Below are 18,674 nucleotides of genomic sequence, written 5' to 3'. Positions count from 1 at the left end.
AAAATGAAACATAAATCCAAACATACAAGGTCAGATTTTGAGATTGACAATTGTATAAATTTGGATGAACTTAAGCTAATAGAATTATACAAATTTGGATGAACTTAAGCTAATAGTTTAAGAAAAATATATAATTAGATTTCATATTTTGTTTCAAACTCAAAATAAATAAATAAAGTAGGGGAGAGGTTGTTTCATGTTGGGAGGGTTGATTATTAAAGAAGATTATAGAACAAGAATGTAAAAATACAACTCTTTATGTTTCACTTCTTGCCTCTCTTTATGTTTCTCTTCTTGGCTCATTATATAGTCATGCTTTCTCTATTTAGATTAGAATTGGACTTTACCCCTAATCTTAGTAACATAACTAATCCTAAGTTATGTCAGTATTTAAATAGTAATCCTAAGCAAATTAGGCTTTACTAGACGTGTTGTCTATCATCTCCCCTCAAGGTGAACTTTGGCAATGATACAACTCTAAACTTGCTCCAGAGTCCATGTAAATGAACCTTATTTTCTAGGCTTTAAAAATCATAGCTTGATCAATATGATCTTTCTTGCTATCTTCTTCTCTCATATCGTACCCTCTCAGTGCATTAACAAAATGAGTGAAGGTTGGATATGGAGCCTTGTCTAGTATGACAGTCTTCAAGATTTTTATTTGTTTTCAAGACCTTTAGCGTAATTTATAACCTTGCTATCTTTGTCTAACAGTTTGTGCATAGCAGTGAGAGTATCACATATTTCTTTAAATTCTTTATGTATTCGTCTACATATATTGATCTCAACTAGATACTCTGAATTTGTTACCTCAATTGAAATTCTTTATCTTTGCTAGCTTGTAGGTAATTATCCTCAAGATTCTCCCAAATTTGTTTGGTCGAAGCGCAACCAATAATAAGGAACATTGACTCTTCAGTCATGGTTCCAGTTAGCCAACGTCTCACTAAGACGTTTTTTTCTCAATCTATAAATTCAGGGTTGACAGTTTCTTCGTCATCCTTTTCGTTTACCACAACCTTAGATAGTGGTTCCTTCACGATAATATCACCAATCTTCAGGGTTTGCGTCAACTGGCTTATCTGGGATCTCCAACAAATAGTTTGAGGATTTCAATTTTATGGGACATATATTTATGAATTGAGAGATCCCAGTGAAAGGGAGAGAATGAGGAAGATGAATTAGCCATTAAAAAACGTGGAACAGGATTCAGGATACAAAATAACTTAGGTTAGAACTAAAACTCTAATACCACGAAGAATATTATAGAACAATATTGAGTGTAAAACAAATTTTATGTTTTCCTTCTTGCCTCTCTACATACATGAGACAATGACTTCATTATATAGCCATGCAACCATGCTTTCTCTCTTTAGTTTGGGATTGGACTTTACAATCTTAATCTTAGTAATATAAATATTTCCAAGTTATGTGAATATGGAAATAGTAATCCTAAGCTAATTAGGATCTACTATACATGTTCTTTCTATCAATATTGACCTATCTTGAAATAACTGATCATTTCAATCCAATCTAACTTTGGATTGGTTGAATAATCACTCATTTATTGATTTTACATGAGTCCTATATTTGACCCAAACGCGCGCACCTAATTGTCACCTTTAATTTTTCCATTCACAAGAGCATAGAAGCAGTCTTGAGTAGTCGTGTACAATTCCCCTTCTTCAAAAGACTCTAAAGAGCTGGGCAAAAAGACGAAGAGTACATGTTAAAGTGTGTGCCATCTCGTCTAAAAGCTTAAGCTTAAAGCTTTTAGATGAGATGACACACTTCAATATGGTATCAGAGCCAGACCCATAGTTGATGTGGGCCCTCGGACCCTGTGGGGGTGGGGGGAAGGGGGTGGATGAAGCTTTTAGATGAGATGGCCACACATTTCAATATGTATCAAATCTAGACCCATGTTCGATGTGGGCCCCCGGACCGTGCGACGGGGTTGATGATTTATACCCTTGGTCCATGTTGTGCACGCTCCAGTTCAAACAGTTTCTGAGCGTGTGTATGTGTGTTAGGGGTTTTGGCGCGGGGGCGGGGGGGGGGGGGGGGGGGGGGGGGGGGCGAGGTTGAAAAGAAGTATCTCACATCGGACCGCGACGAGATTCCTGGACTCCTTATATGGCCTGGCAACTCCTCCTTCCTTGAACTAGCTTTTAAGGTTGAGTTAGACTCAAGATTCATTTAACATGGTACAAGAAGGAAATCGAGAATTTAAGCAGGTTCATTCTTTCAATGGAAGCGAGTTAGATATATACCTCTTTTTTACCTAGTCATAGTTTCATATATAGCATAATAGGTGGGGAGGATATTTTATCATGTATATTACAAAAAAAAATATTAAAGTACCAATTCTAAACGAGTCTAGGCTTAGCGAAGCCTAGTTCGATATCAAATATATAATTGGTGAAGAAAATGAGCTAATAATTAAGCTAGGAACAGTGACCTTTCAGAACCTCAACGGTGAAAGTTATATATGTGGAGATGATGTAGTTCCAATATTGTCTAGCTAGCCAATAACCAACCTGCTAGCAGTGCTAAACTCCAACTCTCTATGACTAGGAATATTTATCATAATCAACTAAGTGGGTAGGGGCTATATTATGCATAGTGGCTGAGCCATACTACAAAGAGAATTCAATTGAATCTCCGCCGACTTAGATCTCTGCTCGAGCATAAACTACCAGTTTCGTGACTTTGCTTAGTATTCAGTGTCACAAAGGTTTAACCTTTCACTATTTTGGCGTCCTCAAAGGAGGTGCCTCACAGACTTAATCCGAAGGTCAAGTTGTAGTTCTTGTCCTTGAAAGAAGCGGAAGGAGTTAGGAGGATGTAGTGCTACTATTATGTAAATAGAACAAAATGGACTAATACTTTTTTACATATATAATTTTTTTAATACACGTGATTTAAGAGAAGCATAGGTTCAAATTTCAATTATGACGTTTATGTATGTTATTTAATCCCTTCGTCAGAATTTTTGTCTCCGTTAACGCTTAGTTATATATGTTGTTCTTTGGCAATGAAGTATGAGTGTATCATCACAAATCTAGAGATACATTGGCTCAAGATTAAGACCATCGACTAAAAACAAAATAGGTGAATCAAAATATATATCCACTTAGGCAAATTGAATATTCAGTTGATTCTTTTTTGTTTTTTGGAGTCAAATGGCCTACAAGAATTAATAAAAAATTGAAGTTGTTGATGACCTAATCAAGTGGTTATTCTTCATCTTTGCCGCATACTTTTGTTAATTGATGCCCCTCCTTAAATAATTATAATGAGATTTAGGATCACATTGACCTATATATAGGAGTAATTGATTAGATAATCAGAAACGGATGGGGCTACATAGCTAATGTTTTAGCTGGAGATAAATAAGAAAAATTATGGAGGATGAAGCAATATTAAAAAGCTTATCCAGAATTAGTTGTCAACTTATATATGAATTAATTAAGAATATCATCCACCACATTATATAGACCAAAAGTAACAAGAGTTGGGCTTTTAATTAATCCATAAATTGGATCAAATTCAACATGTTTTAATTTACACTCTAATAAACTTGTCCGCGCTTCGCACGGCCCTAAATATTCTTATTAAATTTTATAAATATATCCCCAAGAAAATTATTTTTCAAATTCGGAAAAGATTAGATTTCAGGTTTTAATAAATTTTGTTATTAACACATAATTTTATTTTTATTTACTCTTAATCAAGTCTTCTAGATAATAATACTCTATCAATCAAAATATAAAAAAAGATTCCTTAAACTAGCACCATCTAGTATCACCTATTATAAATTTCATTTTGTAGTAGTGATGTTCTTTCATTATTTCATTCCCACAGTAATAATAATTTACATCAATAGAAAGTTATATGAATATTAACTCTGATGGTGACTTCTCAAGCTGTGAAATTCCGAGCACTTTGGACTATCTTTCTCAGCCCACTAAGCGAGCTAGAGAGGGTGATTCGGAAAGCTCCCCCAGAAAATTAGCATTCCACTTGGTTAGTACATAGTTGGGTCGGGTTTATTGATGGAGCGGGTTTGAAAATGAAATCAGGTTATTTTGGAGGATTTCGGGATTTCCGTTAATACAGGGATGTATTTGAAAACTTTAATGACGAGAGGGGTATTTTTGACCCAAATTCGTAACGGATGATATTTTTAGTCCTTTTCTTAAAGTAGAGGGAATTGACCCTTTTCCCTATTTTTAATACTCAACTCGCTTAAGTTTAAACAGATAGGGGTCATTTGGCTGATGGGATAAGAATAATAATTTCAGATATTTTATGGGATTATATTATCCTGCGTTTGGTAAAAGATATTATTTAGTCCCGAAATTATTTTATTGCACCTTTTTAGTATAATGGTGACGCCTTTCTGCCGCTTTTAATATTTTGATTCACATAGCACACCGCAACCCTGAGTACGATTCTCCTCCTTCAAATGAGTAGTCCGTTGGAAGAGGAGCGGCCAAAAGACGCTACAAAAAACTGAGTAATTTGCGGAGAATGAAAGTTGCTATTCGCAATCTCCGCTAGCAAATTGCGGAGGCTAAAAAACCTTCGTGAATTGCAACTTTCAACCTCGGCTCATTACTCAGTTTTTTGTAGTAGGAGGGCATGAAAAAAAAATCGAGGCCAATAATTACACCCCGTTTTCTTTCAGATTCAAAACAACTTCGTTCTTTTAGTGGAAGCAAGAAAGATACCTCGTTTCCTCTAGTCATCGTCTCATAATGTAATAGGTGGGAGGATATTTTATCATTTATATTACGAAAAAGTGTCAATCCTAGAAATAGGTACTGGAGGGGATCCTCATACTTAGGGAGCTCGAATATTCAGTTGATTCTTTTTTTTTTTTCTTTTTTTGGAGTCAAATGGCCTAAAAGAATTAATAAACAAATTGAATTCAGTTAATTCGTCTCATACTTGTGTTATTTGATGCCCCTCCTTAATTAAATACAGTATAATGAAATTTAGGATCATAAGGGCCTATATAAACCCAAACATCCCAAAAGACCTCTACCCAAACATCCCAAAAGACCTCTATAATAATTTCATGCAACACCTTAGAGCTCTTAGCCTTTAACTCCTTTGAGCTCTTAACGGTTAACTTTCTCCTAATCCCATCTCCAAGAATTAATGGCTTGTATAATTAGGTTTTGGTTCTGCTTAATTCTTATCTTGCTTTCATGTCCTCGATCAGATTGTCCACTCGAGCCACCTCCGCAGAGGAGCAGGGAGACGATGATGGAAATCGCCCGAGAAATTTTAAAGGAAAGATTGAGACATGCAATCAAGTACGATATGGACCGGTATAGTCCTGGTGGACCTGACCCTAAACATCATTAGGATAGTTCTGTAATTATAAAGAAAACAAGGACATAGGCGAATATATATATAAGACCTTACTCTGTTTCATTTTATGTGACACTTTTTTTCTTTGTTGTATGTTTTACAAAAGAAAGATGATTTTCTATATACGAGGAAAGTGAGGGTTGGGAGCAAAGGTGGACGTATAGTTGAAGTAACGGGTTCAACTGAATCCATAATGTCAAGAAGTGCAATTGGTTGTAAATTCTGAATCAGCACCTACCCTCGGGAAGCTCTTTAATTCAGAGATGCAACTGACCTGAGCTAGCCTTGTAATTTTAAATTTTAAATGACCAAGTTGTTGTACTCTCTTCCCTTTCATTCTTACAGTGATACTGATAGGTTTTTATAAGATTGAGTTGTACCTTTTTTGCTTTCGGATCAATTCGGATTATAAGTCATAAAGTAATTATTACAAGGGAAGTACTCTCTCCCTATTTGTATAAATGTTGACGCAGGTGTCCTTTCAATTGCCAATGTGCATATATGTGATGTATCTAATTATATATAAAAAATAATGTTAGATTCCATTACGTACCCACTTCTATACTCCAACTGATTGGAGTTGTATGCGTTAAACTATATATATGCTTAATTTGCATATGCAGATCAGACATATTCCCTTAGTTTCAATTTAAGTGACGTAGTTTGAATTTCTATGAAATTTAAGAAATAAAATAAAGACTTAAGAGAAATTATATTAGGCATACGAATCTTTTGATGAGGAAAATAACAATTCTAACAGGTAAGAAGACATTTTATTTTTTTTATTTGGATTCATTAGTCAAATGGACAGTTTTTTTTTTTTTTTTTTTTAAATTAAAGTGAGATGGATGATTTTTGCAACGGTAAATTATTTCCATATCAACTAAGTGGTCATAAATATCACCTGGATATAGTAAGTGACTTTGTGTATTAAATTATAAAAACAAAGTGACTTTTTTATTACAAAACAAGGAGAGAAAAAAAAAAAAAAAAAGACCGTCTTACACAATTTGTCTGAATTAAATGACCTTATGAGTAAACTAACTCCAAAATTAAGCAACTTCATATCCAATTACATAAACATGCTCTTGTATTTTTTTTTTCTTTTGTGTTTGTTGGGTGGTTTGCATGCATTGTTTGTTGGGTGGTTTGCATGCATGCTGTTAGGAAAGTAGGTAAATATAATTGAAGAAGAAATGACTTTGAGGCGTGAAAGAATCAATTTTCTTTAAAGAGATATTATCCATATACAAATTGGGAATATACAAGCAATGTCATTTAGGATACAACAAAGCTCATGTTTATGCTTGCAGATTTTTCTTTATGTTACTTCAAGAGTGTCCTTATATTATTGAATTTGAGAGATGGCTTTTCAGAATAGTAATGCCCTTCATGAACAGATGTGTCTATTTAATTTAAGACCTCTTATATTACAAACTATCTAACATAGCCAATAACCAACCTCTACCTGGGCTAAAGTCCAACTCTTTATGACTAGGAATATTCATCTTAATTAGTTAATTGAATCTCCTTCGTCATAAAATTACACCTTCAGATTTGACCTCTGCTCGAAGCCTCGAGCATAATTGGCCAGTTTCATGACTTTGCTTTGTTTCTTGCGTTGCAGAGGGATAACCTTTCACTATTTAGGCTCCCTTAAAGGAGTGGTCCCACTAATTTCTTCCCTGAAGGTCAAGCCATAGTTCTTGTCTCTGGGAGAAGTGGAAGGAGTTAGAAGGATAAAGCGCCATCACGTAAATAGAATAAAATAGACTAATATTTTTGTACGCGTATAAATTTTTGAATAACATGATTTTTAGAGAAGTATAGGTTCAGATTTCAGGCGTGACATTTATGTTTTTTTTTTTTTTTAATTTCTGTTCTATTGCTTAGGTATATATTGTCCTTTGGCAATGAGGTATTATTATATCATCACAAATCCAGTGATGCATTATTGGTACTTCACTGTGTGATTATGACACTTGTAGACACGTGATTTTTGACCCTCCCCGGGGTGTTTCACCTTCGAGTATCTAAATTTTCCTTTAAATATAGTTTGGACATTTTATTTGGTTTTATTTTTGTTTAGTAGGTCTTATTTGAATATTCGAAAATCACAAAAATAGAGTCACAGTTTAGGAGATATGTTTAGTTTCGTTTTATTTTTATTAATACAAAAAGAAAAAAAAAATGTCCGAAAAAGTGTTATCTATTTTTAGTTTAATTTCCAAGTTAAAAGTTTTAATAAATAAATATAGAGTACGTACATATTTTAATCTTGCTATTTTAATTTACTTAAATTGTGATGGAAATATCATAAGCACTGCTTAGAAAAAACATGAAATTTATGATTTATTTTTGAGAACTTGTAGTTTATCTAATTCTACATTTACTTATGGGGTGTATTTACCTATTGAAGAGTTTTTCTATTGTTTTTCTTATTTTGATTGTTGTAATTCCCTTATTGAAGATGTTATTTTACTTGTGCAAGTTCATTTTCTAATATACATAAGAAATGCAAGTTCCTTGGTGAAAATGTTGATTTTACCTCTGTTGTTAATGCGTGTGATTCCTTGTTTAAGATGCTAATTATGTTTGTTTAATTTCTTGATTTTTGAGATGAAATTTTCATATTTGCAAATAAAAAAAAGCCTATTAAGTTGACCCGAATAAACTAAAAAGAGATGGACCCGATCCAAATACACGTTCCTAACAAGATGTACATTGAAGAAAATTGTGGCACCCGCCACCTTCAAATCCTAGATCTGCCTCTGATTCAAAGCTATTAAGTTTACAAGATCACTCTTTTGCCCTCATCTATTAGGAGAAAATGAGAACTTAGAAGTTTTAGCAAATGAAGAGTTGTTGGAAAATGAAAGGTCTTGGTTCGTTTTCTTAAACATCTTCCTAAAAAACATAGATAAGAATAAAAGCTCGTGCAGTGTTCTGGGCTGATTAAAAAAAACCGCTACTGGCTTTATTGCAAAGGTTTTATCGTTTTTTTTGTTATTGCTATGTGCGGTGTGTTGCTATATAACTTTATGAGGCTTTGCTAATCAATTTAGTTAGTATTAGATTATATACAAAATTGAAGGAAAAATGCAAAAAAGGGAGAAAAAAGATAAATAGCAATGGAGGCAATAGAAAGGTGCCACATTACTTTGTCTATGCCTAACTTTATTATATATATAAATTAGTTTGAGCTACTGTTTAGTCAAAGTAACTGTGTGGCTGTGACCAAATTATTTCATGCTGATACATGTATATAAACTACTTATTTGTTCATAATTCATCAATTTGGGGGATGTGTACTGATATATTATTGGCTATGGACTAAGGTTGACCAAATTATAAATTATAATACTATGGACTAAGGTTGACCAAATTATAAATTATAATACCAAATAAACACTTTTGGGTTGGTTGCATCATTTTCGCTTTCAGAAAAATATAATGTATTGGAGTCCAGAAGGAATAAGGCAATCTTTAATTGTAGGATTAAAATTATATGCGCACCGGGTATAATTTTTATATTAGGCAATAATCTAACTATAAGCTTTTTATTTTATTCTTAATGAGAAACTTTAATAGTCATACAAAATTACAAATGTTATAACGTGCTTAATCCCACAAGTTTAAAATAGAATGATATGTTTAAGAGTATAAGGTTCTTTTCTTTTAAGCCAAGGGTCTAGGGAAACAACTTATCTACCCCACAACGATTTGGGTAAGGTCTGTGTACATCCTATCTTGTGTTACTATATATTTATAAGCGTAAATAACAGGGCGTCATGCGAAAGCTTAACAATTGCAAACCTTGAACACAATAAATCGAACAACAAATAAAACTATACTAAAAGAGGCATAAAATATTGATATGGTTTGGCCAATTACAAATGTTTTCAAATTTTGAATTTTTGATTTTTTAAATGTTGAAGATTGGACAAGATAGAAACTATACTGAAAAGGGCAATCTAAAATATATTGATATGGTTTAGCCAACTGACCTACATATGAGAAACTAAATTGCGGATGCTATTGTTTTTTTATTTTTTATTGTATGAGATAGATTCTTCAATATATAGAGGTTTAAAACCTTTTCCTTCAAGAAAAAGGACTAGCTAAATATGGAAGAGAATCATATTTTCCTTTCAGGAAAAGTAAAACAATTATGGTTATACTTTGACTTTCCTTCAAGAGAAAAGTAAAACTCAAATATGGTAAGAAAATCAGGGCAAAACCCTAACAAATCTCCCCTTTTGGTCTGGATTTTCTTGACAAAAGTTGATCCGTCTTCTTCACATAATCTTCATCACTGCTGCTTGCTATGGTTAAAAGGAAGCATGAGTTAAAAATGTGAACCTTGTGTGTTGAAAGTGAGCACAGGTTGAAAGTGGAGCCCATGCGTTAAAAGTGAACATGAGTTGAAATTGACCCAAGCGTTTAAAGTAAGCAAGAGTTAAAAATTTGAGCTCATACGTTAAAAGTAAGCATGAGTTGAAAAGTGGAGCTCATGCATTAAAGTAAGCATGAGTTAAAAATTATTTTTGTTTTAAAAATATGCAGCAGCAAGATTGTTGAAAATATGATTGAAAATTTCTCCACATGTAGTACTCCAGATTTTTCTTTTTTTTTTTCAGACAAAAATCGTCATTATCGTCAAATTGGCTGCATCTTGGTATGAATCTGCTTTAAACCTGTCTTCAACCTCGTTGTACGATTTGCAATGATACCACTGTTATGGAATGAAACAAAACTAGAGAGAATGAATGAAAACTCATTGCATTAATTCATTTCATTGTTTCTTGTATTGAAAAATAAAGGACTACATCTCTATTTATAGAGAAATAAAGAGGATAAAATAAATAAAATATATTATTTTCCTTATAGATACTAAACTAAAAGGAAACTAATATTTTATAATTAATGTAGTAACTAAACTTAGAAGGAAACTAAATGTTCTAGAATATTTCTAGACTAAAAAGGAAGTAAATATTTCTAACATCAATTATATCATAAAGTAGAAGAAAAGTAAACTTTAACATTTCCCCTCAAATTCAAGTTGGTGTATCCAATTTGAGTTTGAAGACTTGATTTCTCCTTCTTCTTAAAGGCCGTGTAAAATATATTTTAACTTCATCTTCACTGACCAATTCTGATGGTTTTCACTTTTCATCAATGAAGATTTGTGGAGCATTCAAAGATATATTGATGCTTGACATGGTTCAAAATAGGTAGGGATAAAATTTGTATTGATTAAAACAAGTATTGGTTAAAAATTGGTATTGATTCAAAATTAGAGCCCGGTGCGTTGAAAGTGAACACGGGTTAAAATTATTGGAGCCCGAGCACGAGTTCAAATTATTGGAGCCCGGTGCGTTGAAAGTGAGCATGGGTTAAAAATGAGCCCTGCGTTGCATTAAAAATAAAAGCAAGGGTTAAAATTGGTTGAAAATAGGTATGGGTTAAAAGTTGTTGAAAGTAGTTCTTCTTCTTCTTCTTCTTCTTCTTCTTCTTCTTCTTCTTCTTCTTCTTCTTCTTCTTCTTCTTCTTCTTCTTCTTCTTCAGTGAAATCACAGATCCATTGAGATTAATGAACCTGGCTCTGATACCACTTGTTGGGGTCGAAATAACAGATTGTCATGCGGAAGCTTAACAATTGCAAACCTTGAACACGATAAATCGAACAACAAATAAAACTATACTAAAAGAGGCATAATATATTGATATGGTTTGGCCAACTGGCCTACATATTAGAAAATAATTTTTTTTTAAAATATTAAAACTATTGGGAGAACATCTCCCCTAAACAAGACTCGTTAAACGACTACATTGTGGATGCTATTGTTTTTTTTTATTGTATGAGAGAGATTCTTCAATTTATAGAGGTCCAAAACCTTTTCTTCCAAAGAAAAGAACTAGCCAAATATGGAAGAGAATTATATTTTCCTTTCAGGAAAAGTAAAACAATTATGGTTATACTTTGACTTTCCTTCAAGAGAAAAGTAAAACTCAAATATTGTAAAAAAAATTAGGGCAAAACCCTAACACTACCCTCCTCCATAGGCGAATTTACATGAAAATTACGGGGTACGTGAACCTATATATATATGGTCTCCTCTTAAAATTAGATATTATATATACATGTTTTCTAGAATTGATATAATATTAACGGTAGACACTCATGCTCCAAAAAGACTGAATGATGTATTTGATTGAATGCTGAATTTATTTACCTAGAGCATTAGGCTAGGGATCAATTACCACTTGCTACTTTTCTTTTCTTCCTTTTTAAGTGGTGCACTCATGTTTTAGAAATTCTAAATTTGTCTTTATCCTCACCAAACTCCACTTATGGGATTACACTGGGTATGTTGTTATTGTTGTTGTTGTTATTGTTGTTGTTTGAGGTTATAAGTTTCTAAAATATTCGTTTGTTTCTTAAACTTCGTATTGAATCAAACTGCGCTATATAAATCAGAACAAAAAGAATAAAACCTTGGCAGAATTATTATGAAACTATGTGACAACAAATGGATCAAGTATACTATACTTATGAGTTAATGCTGACTCGTGTGTAAAGTTGAGGAGATTTTGCCATCTTCAAAAGGAAGGGTCACCACGAGAATGAAAGCAATATAATAATGGGAAGAAAAGGATGGTTTCTTTATAGAAAAAAGTTGTACGTATATCCAATAACAAAACTTGGTATTGGACATTAATAGTACTTTGAAGAGGTGATAAAATATCTTATTTTTAAGGGAATAAGGTCAAAAATACCTCTCTACTTGGGGAAAAGAGTTATCCTCCATTACTAATTTGGGTCAATAACACCCCACCCCTCATTAAAGTTTTCAAATATACCCCTGTCTTAATGGAAATCTCAAATCTCCCAAAATAACCTAATTTCATACTTTATATCTGCTCCATTATTAAACCCGATCCAACTAAACCCGTTCAGCTCCGGCAACATGGTCAGAACCATTTCTTGAATCTGACCACACTGAACCCTTCTTCTCCTATTCTCCACACCCCAATAAACCACCACTACCTCACCCATCAACTACTCACCTGGGTCGACCGGACCTTAAACCCGCAACCGGCGGACCCATCGCCGGACAGGGACTATTTGAATCATCCGGTGGTGGTAATAGTAATTTTCTCAAGCAAAACAGTTCACCGGCGAAGTTTCTTGCACATATTAACTCTGATGGTGACTTCTCAAGCTGTGAAATTCCGAGCACTTTGGACTATCTTTCTCAGCCCACTAAGCGAGCTAGAGAGGGTGATTCGGAAAGCTCCCCCAGAAAATTAGCATTCCACTTGGTTAGTATATAGTTGGGTCGGGTTTAATGATGGAGCGGGTTTGAAAATGAAATTAGGTTATTTTGGGGGATTTCGGGATTTCCGTTAATACAGGGATGTATTTGAAAACTTTAATGACGGGAGGGGTATTTTTAACCCAAATTCGTAACGGGGGATATTTTTAGCCTTTTTCTTAAAGTAGAGGGAATTGACCCTTTTCCCTATTTTTAATACTCAACTCGCTTAAGTTTAAACAGATAGGGGTCATTTGGCTGATGGGATAAGAATAATAATTTCAGATATTTTATGAGATTATATTATCCTCCGTTTGGTAAAAGATATTATTTAGTCCCGGAATTATTTTATTGCACCTTTTTAGTATAATGGTGACGCCTTTCTGCCGCTTTTAATATTTTGATTCACATAGCACACCGCAACCCTGAGTACGATTCTCCTCCTTCAAATGAGTAGTCCGTTGGAAGAGGAGCGGCCAAAAGACGCTACAAAAAACTGAGTAATTTGCGGAGAATGAAAGTTGCTATTCGCAACCTCCGCTAGCAAATAGCGGAGGCTAAAAAACCTCCGCGAATTGCAACTTTCAACCTCGGCTCATTACCCAGTTTTTTGTAGTAGGAGGGCATGAAAAAGAAATCGAGGCCAATAATTACACCCCGTTTTCTTTCAGATTCAAAACAACTTCGTTCTTTTAGTGGAAGCAAGATAGATACCTCGTTTCCTCTAGTCATCGTCTCATAATGTAATAGGTGGGAGGATATTTTATCATTTATATTACGAAAAAGTGTCAATCCTAGAGGAATCTAGGCTTAGCTAAGCTTAATTCGACAAATAAATAAATTGGTGAAGAAAAGGAACTAAGCTAGGAACAGTGACCTTTCAGAACCTCAACGGGGAAAGTTACATATATGGCGATGACTTAATATACTGCCAATATTTGTCTAGCCAATAACTAATTCTATAACTGTTCTAAAGTCTAACTGTCTATGACTAGGAATATTCATCCTAATTAACTAAGTGGATGGGAAATATGTAAAGTGACAGCCGCCACACGCAATGAATGGGATTCAACTTTCATCGGAAAGTTATATTGCGCAAACAAAAAAAAAAAGATAAAGTTAATATTCTTAATAGTAGAGAAGTATAGGATCAATTATCAGGGATGACATCTATATATACAATGGTGGATCCAGGAGGACAGAAGGAGCTTCATTCAAACTCTCTTTGCCGGAAAATCGTATATATAAAGTCAAAACTATTATTGATGTTGATTCCCCTAACCTTTTTCGCGTGTTTATATTGTATATTTTGAATTATTTTTGTAAAAATCTTGACTCTCCCACCACCCCATTTATATACTTTATATCGTTAAGGTATATATTGTCCTTTGGCAATGAAATATGATTATATCATCACAAATCTTGAGATGCATTGATTGGTACGTACGATGTGTGATTGTGACTTCATTTCAAGAAACTCAAAAGTATATATGGCGCACACCAATGACTAAAAACAAAAAGGGTGAATATGCAGTTGATTATTTTTATCTTTCTTGGAGTTAAATGGCCTAAAAGAATTAATAAAAGAATTAAGTTTAATTATAATTTTGTTTTAAAGTGTTGATGATGACCTAATTAAGTGGTATATTCTTCATTTTCGCCGCATACTTGTGTTAATTGATGCCCCTCCTTAATTAAATATAATTAAATTAAGGACCATAATGGCCTATATAAACCTAAACATCCCAATAAACCTCCACAATTTCATGCAATTGCCTTAGAGCTAGCTCATTACAAGGTTTTCTTTTTTTGGCAAACCTCATCTTCAAGAATGGCTGGTTTTAGGTTTTGGTTTTGCTTAATTCTTGTCTTGCTTTCATGTCCTCGCTCTGAAAGCCGTCCACTCGAGCCATCTTCACAGAAGAGAAGGGAGACGATGATGGAAACTGCCCGAGAGATTATAAAGGAAAGATTGAGACATGCAATCAAGTACGATGTGGACCGGTATAGTCCTGGAGGACCTGACCCTAAACATCATTAGGGTAGTTTTTCTTTTTAGTATGTTCTTGAAAAGAATAACGGTTTTACTATTTTGGTACATGCATGATTAACTTTAAAATTTTCATTTTCCCCTTAATATCATGCTTTGTTAACTATTGAAGTGTGACATGTTTAAGATCATAAGTTCTACGTATACTTTAGTACATGTGCCAAAATTTTGTTTTCCTTTCTTATGAAACTCGTTATATAATAAACGTCGTCATATAAAATGAAACAGAATCAGTAATTCAATAAGAGCAAAAAGAGTGGGGTCACACTACTATCGAGTAAGATTGATGGGGAAAGTGGGGTTTAGGAGCATAGGCTAATGGAGAGTAGAAGTAACGGGTTCAACTGAACTCATGATGTCATAAGTTCAATCAGTTTATATATATATTGTAAGATTCTAAATCTTAAACGTATTAAATGTAAATCCTGAACCCGTCTCTGATCGGAAATGATGCAACCTTCGGTCTTCGTGAAGCTCTTTTCGAGATAGTACATAATTGACTCGAGCTAGCCTTGTAATTTGAAATTTTAAATGACCAAGTTGTTGTATTACCTTCACGTTTATTCCTATAGTGATAGTGATAGTTTTTTTTTTTTTACGTGATTGAGTTGTAACTTTTTAATTTGCTTTAGGAAATCGGATTATAATTCTTAAAATAATAAAGAGAAGTTTCTTCCTATTTTTATTAAGGCACAATACATAAACAGGCCCTCAAAATTGGCTTCAGCTAGCAAGTATGCCCTTCAATTTTGGCTGTGCACAAGTAAGCACTTCAACTTGTATAAAGTTGAATACGTAAACACAAATGCTGATGTGGCACTGACGTGACACATAAATTTTGGAAGTGCCATATCAACATTTGTTACGTGTCCAACTTTATACAAGTAATTAAGATGCCTACTTGTGCATACTTAAAGTTGGAGGGCATACTTGACAGCTGAGGCCAAGTTTGATGGTATGTATATGTATTATGCCTTTTATAAATGTTGATGCAAGTGTCCTTTCAATATGCCAATGAGCATAACTGCCTATACATGATGTATCTAAATATATATAAAAAAAAAATATATAGATTCCATCCGTACCCACTTCTAGTCCAACTGAGTGGAGTCGTATGCGTACGTTAAGCTATGAATATAAGGGTTAAAAAGTACGATATACATACAAAAAATACAAAAAATCTTGGCATTAATGTAAAATCAAAATAGTTTTATCCTTCGGGCGCGAAAAAGGGTTTTTTTTTTGAAACTTTGCCCCGTGGCATATCATGGGGGATGTAAATGATATATTAAAATATATTGATTCCATCCTAAGCCACGCAAAAAGATGACAGCATTATAACTTTATTCAAGTTATTTCAAATCTCAACAAAGGTAAAAATATTAGGTGATATATTTCCATCTATCATGGGGGATGTTTTGATGATTTTAAAAAATTGATTCTATCAAAGATGACAGCATTATAACTTTATGGACGAAATCTCAACAAAGGTAAAAAATCGGATATCTTTCCATCTGTCTTTGGTAGGAGACAGCAAGTACTCCGTGGAATTAGTTGAGATGCGAGCAAGTTGTCCCAGACACCACGATTGTTAAAAAAAATAAAAATAAAAATAAAAAAAAGAACTTCACTCAAGTTATAAGTAGTGAGAACATACCAGTCCATTGAGACAGAAATCTTTCCCAATGGTTTTGCATGTGACCATATGATGTCACACTAGGTGTTGATTGTTGACTGCCAACAAAAACACAAGTTCCCCAAATTAAAGTGAGAAGCAAGATTGTTGATCCAGCTAGCAACCCCACTCCAGTTAACACATACTCTTGAGCAACTTCTTTACTGTTCAAGAGCCCTGATGCTGATAATATGGAACCAAAAGGGTAACAGATAAATGATAATCAAGAAGAGTCCAAAACAAATTCTTTAAGAAAAGGACAAATTCTTGGTTGAAAGGAATTCCTACAGATACAACAAACAAAGTAATAATAATATTGGGAATAGCATAGTATTGTCCTATTCGTAAGGATAAGAACAAACCGCTTTATGATCAAAATGAGCATTAGTCATATAAGGTCGTGTCATCTTTCTTCCATTTTGATCAATCAAATATTTAGTTTTTGAAAAGAAAAAAAAAGTACTTTCATTATTATTCATCGTTAATAAACAAGAGTTTTCTTAACTTCATTTCTGTCACTAAATTGTCGTAGCTAACATGATTTTCATAATACGTTGCTAATCCGTCTTTAAATAGGATTAGGGACGGATTTTTAATGTTCAACAACAAAAGTTGTCCATCACTAATTTCTGTTTCTTTTTGTAAGATAGAGATCAAGCTGATTGAGTTCCATAAATATGCAGGCTAAAAAGATGCTATTTGCTGCTATTATATCTATATGTGCATAAGTTCGAAGAAAATTTCAATTTATAATGAAACAAAAAGATAGTAGCTCTATGAAGGCTAGAGGGGTTTAATTACCAAGTAGTATCAAAGCCTCAGGAAGGAAGCCAAGAATGTGAAATGCACTTGCACCAAATACACTATTTGGACCAAGAATCTTGAAAATCCTTTCACCTCCCATGGCCACATAGTATTCTCCATGAAATAACAAGTACTCATACACCACAATGAGGAAAAAATGACCAGACAGACTCTTTGAACAAGGCAAAAATCCATACATTTGCTCACACTTCTCTGTTGAATCTGTTGTATACAGACGTATGAACGACGATTTCTTCTGAATTCTATCAACACCATCTGAAATGGTGTTGTAATAATATGGTAATGTTCGAAAACCAGTAACTTTGAGAAATTTTCTGGACAGTCGCTTGATAGGGTGAAATTTTTTTCGACCACACGAGGTCGAAAAAAAAATTTCTACTGACATTACGAAAATATAGTTTTCGACCTTGTGTGGTCGAGTGGCAATAGAAGACCGAGAAAAATATGTTTTTTTTTTAATTAATTGTTTTATTTATATAATTTAATTTTTTAAAAATGTTTTTATTTATTTATTATTTGTACAAAAATAAGTTTCAACCTCATGCAGTTTTATTTCCCGTTTAATATCCACCCATTTTTTTTCGTAAATTATTAAAAAATAGTAGTGGTTAATATATAGATGAACGACGATTGCTTCAAATTCTATCAACTTCTGAAATGGTGTTGTAATATTTGAGTTCGAAAACCAGTAACTTTGAATAGGATGGCAATAGTTTCATAAGAGCAAAAGAAGTTTTTAGGAATTTTCCCATTTTTATAATGCAGATAGAGAAAAAGGAATAGCCTTAATATATAGATGATCACTACAAATTTGATGATGATCACTACAAATTTGATGAGTTAGATTGAAGTTTTTGAGACTCTTTCAAATGGATTTGTTTATATTGTTGTGATTACTTAGATGTGTGTGTGTCGTCATGTGGGTTAAAATCATAAGAAAATAAACAAATGAATGAATCACCATAATGCCATCTGTCTTTCTTATGTTTAATACAATTTTTCACTTTGCTTATATTTAACAATGAATGAATCAATTATAATGCCAAGCTTTCTTGCAAGTTACCACTTCATGAAAATTAATTAATTTTATGATTTTATAAAAATGAACAAGTAATACCATTTTTATTACCATCAATGGTCATATTTTTTTGTGTTTAACAATCCTTCTGCAGTTGAAATCTTGTTTCATAAGAATTGCTGGAACTATTTCATGGCTAATGACAATAAAAATATAATATTTACATATTTGATATTGAGGCAATTGACGAAAGATTATAATTTGACAGAGTACGAGCTTTCTTGCAAGTTACCACTTCATAATTTATCTGAAAATTGAAAATTTGAAGTGCCTTCTTTAGCATACCAAATATTGGCACCAACTAGCTACAATAAACAAATCACCATTTGAAGTTCCTTCTTC

The 18,674-nt window shown here is 33.3% G+C and overlaps 1 protein-coding gene across 1 annotated transcript; it reads right to left on the bottom strand.

The window, feature by feature from the left end:
* Positions 1-962: 962 nt before the first annotated feature.
* On the bottom strand, positions 963-17,556 carry LOC132054103 (sodium/calcium exchanger NCL1-like). Its single transcript, XM_059446165.1, has 4 exons — positions 17,231-17,556; positions 16,412-16,612; positions 14,523-14,650; positions 963-1,082 (listed from the first exon to the last, which is right to left on the bottom strand). The coding sequence occupies exons 1-4, from the start codon at positions 17,430-17,432 to the stop codon at positions 963-965; spliced, it is 651 nt and encodes a 216-aa protein (XP_059302148.1). The 5' UTR covers positions 17,433-17,556.
* Between the last annotated feature and the right edge of the window lie 1,118 nt (positions 17,557-18,674).

The sequence above is a fragment of the Lycium ferocissimum genome, chromosome 4 (genome assembly GCF_029784015.1).
Source record: "Lycium ferocissimum isolate CSIRO_LF1 chromosome 4, AGI_CSIRO_Lferr_CH_V1, whole genome shotgun sequence".
NCBI lineage: Eukaryota > Viridiplantae > Streptophyta > Magnoliopsida > Solanales > Solanaceae > Lycium > Lycium ferocissimum.
Note: the sequence above shows the minus strand (reverse complement) of the source record. Positions and strands in the feature narration are given on the sequence as shown.